The 14,587-nt window shown below is 40.2% G+C and overlaps 1 protein-coding gene across 1 annotated transcript in view; it reads left to right on the forward strand.

Annotated features, from left to right (window-relative positions):
* GABRG3 (gamma-aminobutyric acid type A receptor subunit gamma3) overlaps positions 1–14,587 on the forward strand; it is a 1,042,113-nt gene that overhangs the window by 540,849 nt on the left and 486,677 nt on the right. Inside the window, exon 4 of the mRNA XM_082244515.1 lies at positions 1,030–1,250. Within this exon, the coding sequence (XP_082100641.1) occupies positions 1,030–1,250 (221 nt within the window). The remainder of the gene's footprint in view (positions 1–1,029; positions 1,251–14,587) is intronic.

A 14,587-nucleotide genomic window follows, 5' to 3' on the forward strand; every position in this document is an offset into this window, starting at 1 on the left:
TTTGTATATTTTGCCTTAGGCACTTTATAGTTCTTTAGTTCTTTGAGGGACTCGAAAAGCTCTGTATATATTTTTGTATCTTTTTTTTGCGCAGTCATCGATTGTTATGGAATACCATAACAACCAATGACTGTGGCTGTTGGTGTCCTAGCATCCAATGATGTCATTGCTTTGGCTGGTGGATATGTTGTTTATTTAGTTTACCCAAACAGTGACCAGCCAGATGTTGTGGCAAACACTGTGGCACCAAGAGGTCAAGCCCTGTCCCTAATGGTAGTTCTTTGATAGTGTATCTTACATTTTAGGGCTATGGTTATTGAGGGAAAAATAGAAAAATTCATCGCTGATATGCATTGCCATCTTTTCCTTGCTCCTCCCTTATAGTCTTACTTTTTTCTTCCCTTGTTATCCCCTAAATAAATGAACAAACAAAAACACAACCAAATAGTGAGAAGCTAATTTGTGTTTTGCACATCTGTATAAAATATTTGTCGCTCTCTCTTTTTTTTGTTTTTTTTTTTCTACTCAATATCCTCCTATACTAGGTAATCAACTGTTTCTCTCTATATCTTAATTACATCTTAACATCCTGTTTTCATATACTTGCTTTAGTATTTCAGTCTTTTTGTACTCTTTGTGAGCATTGCCTTTTAGTAAAATATTCAAACCCTAAGTTTATTTTTGACATTGTTTCTATTTCAATAGTATGTTTTTTGCTTATACTTTGAGATAAAGTTTTGCTGTCTGGTACTGACAATGAATAGTCCATTTTCTGCTTACATATCCTGAACAATGCAATTACTTTCAAGCATCATATGCAATACTGTACTTCTGTACATGCTGACATTAGTAATAGATGATTCATTTGTTTAATTTAATGTATGATGCTCCAATACACATCTTGATATGAACCTCATATACTGTTGATAAATGCAGTGAAAATAATTATATGATATTTGCTTTAGTAGTGTTGTATCAGAATATGGGGAAATTAAGTAATTTATATAAGATATTTCTTGTCTCCAACAGGAATACCAAATAGACATATTTTTTGCCCAAACATGGATTGACAATCGCCTCAGGTTTAATAGCACCATGAAGATTTTAACCCTAAACAGCAATATGGTTGGATTAATTTGGATTCCAGATACTATTTTTAGGAACTCTAAAACTGCAGAAGCTCATTGGATTACTACTCCCAATCAACTTCTTCGAATATGGAATGATGGCAAAATTTTGTATACATTAAGGTATGCCAGTATCCTTAGTTACTATTGACACTTCATTTGTCATTAATTGACCAGTATGATTTTGCAATTCAATTTTTAACAAAGCGTTTACAAAAATCAACATTAAACTCAAAAATACTTTTTAAAATACTAATAATAAAAAAATAATAATTACATTAATTCAATTAAATAAAGTAAAAATGAAACCTTTTAAAAGGTTGTGACTCCACTTGTGAAGCTGGCCATACATGGTACAAGTTATTTTGTTCAGCCAGTCCCCTGGATGAAAATAACTATACTGGTTCCCCCATCCACATATTTACTGTGTCATTGTATGCTGCCAGGGGGACCACCCGCCATAAGAATACACTGATCAGTGCTGCATCCCATTGACTGTATGTGGTGATCGAGTAAAAATGTTCATAGTAGGACTGTTCATAAGAAGTTGGCCGATAGACTTCTCATATACGAGAATAGTCATACATAGATAACAATTGGTCCAGTTCTTGCTGAAATGTAGTTCTATAGTATAAAAAAAAGAGATGATCAAACTTGTAAAAATCTGCTGTCATTGGCAGATTTACCCTTAGGCAAAGTTTATGGCATAGGCAAAAAGGAGACTTTTTCCTTTAAAGTTGTATATTGTTTCCTATCAACCTTAGACATATACAGTATTAACCTCAAGTTATCTTAGTAACACAGTGTCACAGTGTGCTAATCAATGTTAGGACAATAGAACAAGAAAATGTTCTGTCTAAAAGCAGTGATTCCAACAGAGACATTAGCTGCCGATGGTTAAAGCATATCTAAAGACACATGTTTATGACATAGAGTGGCGATGAACTAGCAACCTTGTCAGGGTTTTTTTTTATTGCAGTTTGTTTTGTCTTTAAAGAGGACCTGACATCAACAAATAAAGATTTCTTATGTTATACAAAACATTAAGAAATGTTAATTGTGCCTAAGCAAAGCCCTGTAAAATTTACCTTTTCTTTGCAATTCCTCCTGAAAAATAACTGCACTTCTTGGCGTGACCTGTATCTGCAATGTAATATATAAGGCACTACTGTCTCTAACTGTTAATCTCATAAGATTTGGAGTGAGATTAGGCAATTTTACCACTGTGCTTCTCACTGTTCTGCTGGAGGCTCTGACATGGAAAATCAAAACTTTTACCTCTACCAAGATGGCTACCTCCATACATAGGCACAGTTCAAAACAGAGCATAGTAAGCTAGTAATGGGGAAATTATCAAATATAGGTCAACCATAGGCAATGCTGGTGACTAGTTCTTTTCTCTTGTCTTTGGGCACAGCTTCCAAAGGCACAAGTCCTCTAAACATTTTTACAAATATATAGATAAATAGATATGCATAACAAACCTACTTGTTTACATTGTTAGGGATTACCAGTGCATGCTATTTTGTCTATTGATTTTATTAGTAAGAGTTGGACTTCAGTTGCATTAGGTGAGGATTTCTGTACCATGTTAGTCATTTACAAGGAAGTTTGGAGTTTAAGTGATATCCTTTATAAAGGTGGAATCCTGTTCAACATAAGTTACAAGAAAGGGAAGCATGTTGTTATGACAAAAACTCTAAATTTCAAAAAATCTAACTTTAAGCTGTAAACCCTACTGTAAGGGCCCTTTCACATGGGCTTTCCGATCAGGCCAGCCTGTCAGCTTTTCAGGTGGACCTGATCGGATGCTCCATGCATCTCTATGGAGCAGCGGATGTCAGCGGTGACATGTCCGCTGACACCCGCTGCTCTCCGATCCGATGTGGTCCGTGAAATCCAGATGAATGGAAACCCTATTTTCCATCCGTCTGGAGTATCGGATGAAAACGGACAGGCAGTCTGTTTTCATCTGATCTCCCATAGAAGAGAGTGGGGATCTGACAGATCTGTCTCTGCAAAGTAAGCAGAGACCGACCTGTCATCTGCTTGGATCAGCTGAGCAAAACAGGGTCCGCTGGGGGGGAAAGCCTGTGTGAAAGGACCTTAACGCACTCAATGGGATGAAATATTTTCAACAAAGAGCACACAAGGCAAGTGTGAGTGTTTTAAAGATGAATTAAACAAGTACATTGGTCATTGTATTCCACTGGGTGGCAAGCATAGAAAACAAAATGAATACCTACTATAGTGGGGAAAACAATAACAGGTAAATGAGAATAATTATTTAAAAAGTAAAAAGTAGAAGTGACACCCTCAAGATTCCGGATATACAGAAATGCAACATAAAATGCAAGGGAGCAATCGGGGTGCCTACATTAAATAGAATGTGAGAAACACATTGCTACAGCAAATAAAAAAATCCCCAAAAACACATTGCTACAGCAAATAGAAAAATCCCCAAATTGTTTTCTAATATATCAAGAGTAAAAAGGTTATGCAAGAACAGCTAGGCCCCAAACAAGATAAACATGGGAAGTTGATAACAAATAACAGTGAAAGGGCAGATGTATTAAATCATTTTATTCTCCTCAGTTTTCACAGAAGAAACATACTGGTTTGATCATTTTAACAGTAATATTAATGATGTTTCACTGAAGGTACCTCTGTGATTTTTACAAACCAGGCGCTCCTGGGATGCTTGTAGGGTGGAGGGATAGAAGTAAGCCTGTGAGGCTCCCCAGCGGTTGTTCTGCTGTTAGCCAACTAATGGCTCAGTAAAGAGATTCGCACCCAGGGCAGCCATAGGAAAAATTCCAGTCCAGAAGTCAAAGCAATAATCACAAAGCTAGCGCTCCTGGGGTGCCTTTAGGGTGGAGGGATAGAAATAAGCCTGTGAGGCTCCCAAGCGTTTTTTCTGCTGCTAGCCAATGAGCATAGGAAGGGTGCTGTAATGGATAAAAGTACATGAGGAAGGCAGCGCATGAACCACACCGGGATGCAATGGAAAGTCAAGTGAACATCCAGTATAGAAAGAGTTAACAGTTTATTGGTATTGATAACCGAAAAACAAAGTACATAAAATGCTTACATCCCCCTGGGCTGGAGTGGACAAGGGCACCTGGCAGCAAGCAACACGAGTGCGAGGAGGTCAGTCTCCCAGGACTGCTGAGCAGTGTGTGCACTAAGCCGGAAACCAGCCGGCGCAAGGATGAAAGGACTCTGCTGTAAGTTCCGTAGTGGTGACATCAGCCGGACAGGCGCCACTTGCGGGAAGTACCAGGAACCAGGGTGGACCACAAACTATATGGTTGCATGCTGCCAGGTGCCCTTGTCCACTCCAACCCAGGGGGATGTAAGCATTTTATGTACTTTGTTTTTGATTTGTGATTGACTGAAAACCAGGTACAAAAGAGACTAGAATAATTTATTGTTGACAAATCAGCAGGTCCAAATGGATTACACCCAGAAGGCCTTAGGGAACTTAGCTCAGTTACAGCCAAGTTGCTATTTCTAATTTTAAAGGCTCTTTACTGACTGTAATGTTACAAACTGATTGGTATATAGCAGATTCGGTACCAATTTACAAAAAAAGGATAGAGATGTATACAAGGAGACTCCAGACCAGCCAGCCTAACATCAATAGAATGTTAGGTATTTTAGGGAATGACATGGGACTCTATTTAGAGATTTGAATGTGCTAAATGCCTAAAGTGTCATATGTGACAACAAAAATACAATTATGAAAGGCTGTTCTTGTAAGACCAACCTGTTATTGTTTTATGAGGAAATAAGAGAGAACTTGGATGGTGGAAGTCCAGTTGACTTAGTTTATATATATTTTTTTAAGGCATTTGATAATGTACCTCATAAACATTTAATCTGTAAAATAAGGTCTGTTGGAGTTGATGAAATTGTACATGGATAGATAACTGTTTATATGAACGGGTCCAGAGAGTAATGATCAATGAAGCATTCTCTGAATGACCTTAAAGTTGTGAGTGGTGTGCCCCAATGTTGTTCAATTTGTTTATTAACCACTTCAGCTCTGGAAGGTTCTATCCCCCTAATGAACAGGCCATTTTTTGTAATACGGCACTGCATTGATTTAATTGCGCGGTTGTGCGACGCTGTACCCAAATAAAATCGATGTCTTTTTTTCCCCCCACAAATAGAGCTTTCTTTTGGTGGTATTTGATCACCTCTGCGGTTTTTATTTTTTGCACTATAAACAAAAAAAGAACCACAATTTTGAAAAAAAAAAAAACAATATTTTTTACTTTCTGCTATAAAACATTCCCTATAAAAAATAAAAAATCAAATGTTTTCATCAATTTATACCAATATCTATTCTGCTACATTTTTTTAGTAAATAAAAACCTAATAAGTGTATAATGATTGGTTAGCGCAAACGTTGTAGCATCTACAAACTATGGGCTATATTTATGGACTTTTTATTAATTTTTCATTTCAAGTAAAAGCATGCAATGCCAAGCTAACAAAGCTATCAAAATTCTGTCATGCATTGAAAAGGGCATATATTGAAGAAAAAATAAATTAAGAAAAGATGTTGCTGAATTAGAAAGAGTCCAGAAAAAATAAATGGGGGCGGGGTGGAGGATCTCAACTATGAGGATCCACTATCTAGATCACAGTTATTTACTCTGAAGAAAAGGCACTTAAGAGGGGCTATATTTAACCTTAGATCGTGGAAAGGGTTATTTACTGTTAGAGAAGTGTAAATGAGGATTACCTCTCACCACCCCCACCAGGAAGTGGTACTAGCTGGGGGTGTCGACAACGTCAAGAAACTTTTAGATGTCTTTCTCAGGAAGAAAAAAACTTAGATAACTAAAAACTTTTTGAACTACAAACACATTTTGTGTGGATTTTTCAACTAATAATTTGGCACAATTAATTTATTTTCAAAAATTTTCAGTTAGTTCGAATTGAAGCGAAAACAGAAATTAGGACTCTCTCTTAGCAGCAGTGTGACAATGCAGGGCCTATAACAAATCACCAGTGAGTCATATGCCATTCTTTACTTGGAAATACTAGGTCATTTCTTTGATAGTTGAACAGAACAATATGCTGGAAGGGGAGTCATTTACCACTTCAGTATTGGACCCTTTCACCCCCTTCCTGCCCAGGACAATTTTCAGCTTTCAGTGCTGTTGCACTTTGAATGAAAATTGCACGGTCATGCAACACAATTCCCATATGAAATAAAACAATAAGTGATAATTAATTACAATAAGTAATTTTTTTCTTCATTGATGTGCGCTGATGGGGCTGCATTGATGGGCAATGATAGGCAGCATTAATGGGCACTGATTAGGCTGCACTAATGGGCACTGACGAGGGGGCAGGGATGAGCACTGATGAGGCTGCATTGATGGGCACAGATGAGGCTATACTGATGAGGAGGCACTGATGGTCACTGATAGGCAGCACTGATGGTCACTGATACGTGACACTGATGGGTATTGATAAGCAGCACTGATAGGCGGTGCTGATGGGCTTTGATAGGCAGCACTGATGGCTCTGATAAGCTGTAATGATTGGCACTGACGGGGCTGCATTGATATTCAGGACACTGATGATCAGTGCCTTGATTATCAGTGTAAATGGGCCCTGTCAGAATTGCCAGTTCATTAACTCATGTTGTGACACCACGTGAAGAAAGCACTGCCCATAACCGGCAAGTCTGTTTACATGTGATCAGCTGTGATTAGACACAGCTGATCCAGGGCTGTCTTTTCCAATGGGCACGCCTGGCGGTTGCCCGGGGGCCCCACTTGCCAAGGGGCCCCACACACAGGGTGGCAATTACACTGCCCCCCAGGCCAGATTAGTTTACCTGGTGGTCTAGGGCCTCCCCTCCATTGTCCGCCGGGGCCCCCCCGTTGTCCGCCGGTGGCTCTGAGTCTCCACTGCACACTGGTTGCTAGGAAGGCCAGCCGATTGGCATCTAGCAACCAGTGATGTTCTGAGAGGACCCATCATGCACAGCGGAGGAGGATTCTCCTCATCGGCTCATCCTCCTCTCCTCCGCGCCTAGAAGAATGGCTCCACCCACCTTCTCCCTTCATGTGCTGTGCAGCAGTTGTAAAAGGTAATCAGACTGCTGCAGGCTGCTTGATTTCTTTTTTCTCACTCTCTCTCCATTGACTGTCTATGCCATCCTTTTCCTGCCCTATATATCCTCTGTGTGTGCCATCCTCTGTGTGCCATCATCTGTGTGTGTGTGCCATCCTCTGTGTGCCATCCTCTGTGTGCCATGTTCATCCTCTGTGTGTGTGTGCCACCCTCTGTGTGCCACCCTATGTGCGCCACCCTGTGCCATCCTCTGTGTGTGTGCCACCCTCTGTGTGCCACCCTCTATGTGCCATCCTCTGTGTGCCATGTTCATCCTGTGTGTGTGCCATCCCATGTGTTCCATCCTCTGTGTGCCATTCCGTGTGTGCGTGTGCCATCCTCTGTGTTCAATGTTCATCCTCTGTGTGCCATCCTCTGTGTGCCATGTACATCCTCTGTGTGCCATCATCTGTGTGCCATGTACATCCTCTGTGTGCCATCCTCTGTGTGCCATGTACATCCTCTGTGTGCCATCCTCTGTGTGCCATGTACATCCTCTGTGTGCCATCCTCTGTGTGCCATCCTCTGTGTTCCATGTACATCCTCTGTGTGCCATCCTCTGTGTGCCATGTACATCCTATATGTGCCATCCTCTGTGTGCCCTGCTCATCCTCTGTGGGCCATGTACATCCTATGTGTGCCATCCTATGTGTGCCATGTACATCCCCTGTGAGCCATCCTCTGTGTGCCATGTGCATCCTCTGTGTGCCATCCTATACCTGCCATGTACATCCTCTGTCTGTGCCATCCTTTACCTGCCATGTACATCCTCTGTGTGCCTTCCAATACTTGCCATGTACATCCTCTGTCTGTTGCATCCTTTACCTGCCATGTACATCCTCTGTGTGCCATCCTATACTTGCCATGTACATCCTCTGTGTGCCATTCTATACTTGCCATGTACATCCTCTGTGTGCCAGACTATACCTGCCATGTACATCCTCTGTCTGTGCCATCCTTTACCTGCCATGTACATCCTCTGTATGCCATCATCTATGTGTCATCCTATATCTTTCCTGTACATCCTCTGTGTGCCACCCTCTGTGTGCCATCCTATATCTGTCCTGTACATCCTCTGTGCCACCCTTTACCTGCTATGTACATCCTCTGTCTGTGCCATCCTATACCTGCCATGTACATCCTCTGTCTGTGCCATCCTATACCTGCCATGTACATCCTCTGTCTGTGCCATCCAATACTGTGCATTCATGTTAGGACACACTGCACATCTGCTATACATGTGAAGCAGAGGTGAAACAATGAAAATGGAGACCATTAGTATAATGTATTTTTGCTGGTCTTTAACTGTTAAGCTTAGAGGAAGGATAGTAGTTATATTTAGGAGTTAGATTCATTCTTCAGCTTAGAGCTCAGTCTCAATGTAAGGTTTAGCTTTAGAGTTAGGTTTACAGTACAGATTGCAGCTACTTAATTTTTTATTTTTTTTTTAGATTTGTTAATTAAGATTTTTGAATTCCTGTTTTTTTATTGATGTCTTGATCTCTATCAGGAAGTTTTACTTTCACTTCCTGTTGTGTCAGCAGGACAGGATATAAGGACATTTTCTACAATGGTAATACAAACAATATTAGTAGAATGAGAAAAGGTTTGATTCTTTGTGGCTTACTATCACGAAGATACATACCGGTCATGATGTTTTGTGTGAATCTCTTCATTTAGAATTCCTATTGAACTTTTCCATAAAATCAACCTTAAAAATGGACTGTTTGCAGTTACCAACACTCAACTTAGTGTGGTTGGCTGGTCACAGAGGCAATGAGAGACTAGATCATCTCTGATTGCCTCTATGGCCTTGGAGGATCGAAGCAATGTCATTATGTCACTTCCAGTCTAGGGCAGAAGTAAACAGAAGTTTTATTTTAATAAAGCAAAAGCATACGTAAGTGACAAACAAATATATAAACAGTATTTACACCACACATGTGATGTATCACCGCAAACATTAGAGGGAGAGCAATAATTCTAGCGCTAGACCTTCTCTGTATCTCTAAACAGGTAACCTGTAAAAAAAATTTAAAAGCGTTGCAAGTACCATAGATTGTCACCATTGCACAAGTGTGCGCAAATGAAAGCGTGACATGTTAGGTATCTATTTACTCAGCGTAACATCACCTTTCATATATTACAAAAAAATTTGGAGGTTATATTGTGTTTTGTTTTTTAATTCATTAAAGTGGGGTTCCAGCTGTTTCTGTGTTTATCAAAAGTCAGCAGCTACAAAAAGTATAGCTGCTGACTTTTAATAAACACACACTCACCTGTCCCACGATTCAACGATGCGGCTGCCTGAAGCCTCAGTTCTCTCCCTCGGCTGTCCCTGGTGCCGGCATCACTAGTGTGGGTGGCTGGCTAGAACAGCTTGTGACTTTACAGCCAGGTGCACACTTTGCCTGCATGAGTTGTGCTGCATGTCCTGAATCGCCGGGAAATCTTCTGGGACCTGTGACGTGTCCCAGAAGATTGCAGGGAGAGAGGGGGAGAGGAGAACTTCCCCTCAAGCTGCCTAGGTGGCCCGAGCAGAAGTAAGAGCGGGTACCTGTCCAATCTAGGTACCCGATCCCTACCACCCCCCCCCCCCCCGCCAAAATAAAAATGTCATGCCAAACGTGGCATGTCAGTAGGTCAAGAGTCCTTAAAGTGGAAGTTCCACTTTTGGGTGGAAATCTGCTTTAAAATGTATTTTTTTCCCAAAAATTTGCTTTTGAAACCCCACTGCGCAACTACTGTGTGACATAAAAAAGTGCAACAATTGCCGTTTGATTTCCTAGGGTCTATGGTAAAAAAATAAAATAAAATACAGTATCTCACAGAAGTGAGTACACCCCTCACATTTTTGTAAATATTTTATTCTATCTTTTCATGTGACAACACTGAAGAAATGACACTTTGATACAATGTAAAGTAGTAGGTGTACAGCTTGTATAACAGTGTAAATTTGCTGTCCCCTCAAAATACATTGACACACAGCCATTAATGTCTAAACTGGGTCCAATTAGCCATTTTCCTTCCCCGGTGTCATGTGACTCGTTAGTGTTACAAGGTCTCAGGTGTGAATGGGGAGCAGGTGTGTTAAATGTGGTGCTATTTCTCTCACTCTCTCATACTGGTCACTGGAAGTTCAACATGGCACCTCATGGCAAAGAACTAAGAAGATTGCCAAGACCCTGAAACTGAGCTGCAGCATGGTGGCCAAGACCAGACAGAAGTTTAACAGGACAGGTTCCACTCAGAACAGGCCTCACCATGGCCGACCAAAGAAGTTGAGTGCACGTGCTCAGCATCATATCCAGAGGTTGTCTTTGGGAAATAGGCATATGAGTGCTACCAGCATTGCTGCAGAGGTTGAAGGGGTGGGGGGTCAGCCTGTCAGTGCTCAGACTTTACGCCGCACACTGCATCAAATTGGTCTGCATTGCTTTCGTCCTAGAAGGAAGCCTATTCTAAAGATGATGCACAAGAAAGCCCACAGTTTGCTGAAGACAATAAGACTAAGGACCTGGATTACTGGAATCATGTTCTGTGGTCTGATGAAACCAAGACAAACTTATTTGGTTCAGGTGGTGTCAAGCACGTGTGGCAGCAAAGACAAGTGTGTCTTGCATACAGAAAAGAATGGTGGTGGGAGTGTCATGGTCTGGGGCTGCCTAAGTGCTGCCGGAACTGGGGAGCTACAGTTCATTGAGGAAACCATGAATGTCAACATGTACTGTGACATACTGAAGCAGAGCATGACCCCCCCCCCCCTTCTGAGACTGAGTCGCAGTGCAGTATTCCAACATAATGACCCCAAACACACCTCCAAGATGACCACTGCCTTGCTAAAGAAGCTGAGTGTAAAGGTGATGGACTGGCCAGACTTAAACTCTATTGAGCATCTGTGGGGCATCTTCAAACAGAAGGTGGAGGAGCGTAAGGTCTCTAACATCCACCAGCTCCATGATGTCGTCATGGATGAGTGAAAGAGGACTCCAGTGGCAACCTGTGAAGCTCTGGTGAACTCCATGCCCTAGAGGGTAAAGGCAGTGCTGGACAAAAATGGTGGCCACACAAATATTGACAATTTGGGCCCAATTTTAGCATTTCCACTTAAGGGTGTACTCACTTTTGTTGCCAGCATTTTATACACTAATGGCTGTGTGTTGAGTTATTTTGAAGGGACAGCAAATTTACACTGTTATATAAGCTGTACACTCACTACCAAAATGTGAGGGGTGTACTCACTTTTCTGAAATACTGTATATAATGTTTGGGGGTTATAAGTAATTATTTTCTAGCAAACAAATCTGATTTAAATCTGTAAACAAAAAGTGCCAGAAAGGGCTTGGTCTTCAAGTAGTTAAGGCCCATTCAGACTGTTGGGGTTGCAGTAATGTGGGTTACTGCAACTCAAGTACTGCAATGCTTAGTGAACACGACCTGATCAATAACGCAGCCCCAAATCATTTGTATTGCAGCACACCACAATGCATGGTAAAGCACTACTATGCTTTGAGATGTGCTGCTTCAGACAAAATAGTGCAAGTCTGATTTCAGTGCATTGGCAGCCCATTTAAAAAAATTATCTGCCTTAATACCTCACATTATGGACAACAATCAAATGGGGTGGTATTGTGAGCAATACTACTTCACAATAAAGAACAACCACATCCCAATAATACTAGATATATAAACTTAAACGTCTTGGACTTTATGGACTTTATGGACACCACAACAAAATCTTTTTAAATAAAAATAAAAATATAAAATCATAAAATGTTTTTAAAACACAAGGTACAATATTATCTTGCACCCTATGTCCACTGAAATGGTAGTCCTTACTAGATATCACAGTACAACCATCAAAAAAGGAGACTCAAAGTCCAATATATTATAAATATTAGGGGGTGCTTAACATACAGCTGAACATGTTTTGAGTGGTTTTATTTCTTCATGAATAGAAAATGAAAAACAGAGAATACTACCTATAAAAAAGAGACAAAAAAAAACAAACCCCATTATAGTGCATATACGTTGGTAATATAAAATACATTTTTTGTTGTTTATAATATTTAGAATCCAAAAGGTACATCTATCATTGCACTTAAAAAACAACATAGGCTATGGAAGGTACCCAGTAGAGGTATATCACAGAAAAGGTAGTTAGCAAATTCAAAAGTATCCCAATTATTGAGAGTCTATATTTACAATATTCAGCAACATAGCCTATCACATCACATACAATACCTACCAAGTTGTAAACATTGTGTTTAACCCTCAGGATGAATCCATTTAATCCAGTAAAGATTTCAGTACTATGATGTATTATAAACAGCAACACAAAAACCATAAATAAGGACTGCTACACTCACAAAAAGGAGACCAAAAGGTAAATAACTCACTTGTGCCCATAAAGTCCATGGATTGGGGTCCGAAAATTTTATATTTATATTTATAAAAATACCTAACATGTTGAGATAAACTATGGAATGGACAATCACATTTAGAGTCGGTTCACACTATGGCGACACGACTCTGTACTACTTCAGGGGCGACTTGTGAAGTCCAGTGCACCGCGACTTTGGCGCGACTTGCACGGACTTCATATAATGAATGTCAATGCAAGTCGCTCCGAGGTCATCCCGAAGTAGTACAGGACCCTTTTTCTAAGTCGGAGCGACTTGTGTCACTCCTATTAGAACGGGTCCTGTAGCCGTCAAGGAGGGACCGCGACTTGTCAGGCTTACAAGTCGCCTGACAAGTCGCGGCAGTGTGAATCGAGTCTTAACATGCATAAAAGTATGTATTCAACTATAAACCAGAATATACAGTACATAGCAGTTTATATGGTATGTATGGTTAATATTACCGGTGGCTGATAATAGATACACTAGCCTTTAATAATAATTCCTGATACTATGTTTTAAAAATGTGATCTATGGTGATCCCAGATAAAGATATAATAGGAGAGACTTTTTACCAAATAGAAATCAATTTTTGCTTTACAATTATGTTAATATTTATACTATTATTATTATTATCATCATCTGCCAAAATGACAATAAATTTATATTTAAACCCACGCATAAGAGTACCATCATAGCCCATAGAATGAAAGTACTGCTGAGCATTTTAAGCCATTTTCACTTGCCCCAGTGTCCCTTTAACTGTTCTCGCATGTCCCAAGGGCCTAATTATGTGACCACTGTGACTGTCTGTTACAGTGGTCCAATGAACTGCAGCCAGTCCCCTCCAGTTCTTGATCCTTGGTACAGACAGAGAGCTGTCTTTGAATTCTATTCAATTTGTTATCAGCTTGCAGAGGAGGCCTTGCTATGGTTTCCATAACATTTAGCCATTGTTACTTATAGTTTTCTTTGACAATAAAAAAAGAATTCCAGAGCTCATATAATGATCTCCTGCAATGATGATTTTCACCACAAGCAATTTTAATTGGAGTGCTCTGAATTTGTAGTGCACTGTACATATTGTATTTCGATTTAACAATAAAAATGAAGAGAAGTATAGGGCTGCTGTGATGTACATTTACTGTTTGTATTTGAGATGTTTTAAATAAAACGATATTAAGAAATGTTTCCTATGGAAATAATTTTATTAACAAAATAGCAGATTACATATTGGCTTAAAATGTATGTAGACTGCTTTTATAGCCTAATAGTGCTGAATGGCGATAATGTTTCTCACTCTCAATCCAAGTGTATCAATCCCTTCTGTAAGAATGTTGAAAAAACATTTGGGCACTTGGACAGCATTTAGATTTTATCTTAATAGTTATTCAGAAATCAGAATTAATGCACTCCCTCATGCTTTAAAGGTAAATGTTGAAAGTCTTTGTGTGATGTACACACAAGAAATACGACGTCTTGAACTGAATGCAAACCATTACATTTTGCCTGTTAGTTATATATCTGAAAGGGTTTCTATTATCTCTGTTTGATAAGTGCCCCCCCCCCCCCCCCCCCCAGCCAGAACATACCAGTCAGTGCATGGAGCCATCGGTTGGCAGTGCTGAACGGATGTCGATCAGATGCTGGTTTTCCAGTTTGCCCATTTGATGGAAGCTGGCCAGTCAGCTTCTGTACAGACTGATGTACACACAGGCTGAATGTCAGCCGGTTTCTGTTGAACCACCCGATAACGGTCGATAATTGGTCCTTGTGTACCAGGCCTTAGTGTTGTCACCTTGAGACCTTACTGGTAAAAAGCCTTAAAAGCATAAGGCAACCACCATATCTCATGACCAATAAGCTTCAATATATTACACTTCTGTTCTTGGGTTTAGATACACTTAATCGTAAATAATG

Source organism: Pelophylax lessonae, assembly GCF_965119305.1.
Source record: "Pelophylax lessonae genome assembly, chromosome: 2".
Taxonomy (NCBI): domain Eukaryota; kingdom Metazoa; phylum Chordata; class Amphibia; order Anura; family Ranidae; genus Pelophylax; species Pelophylax lessonae.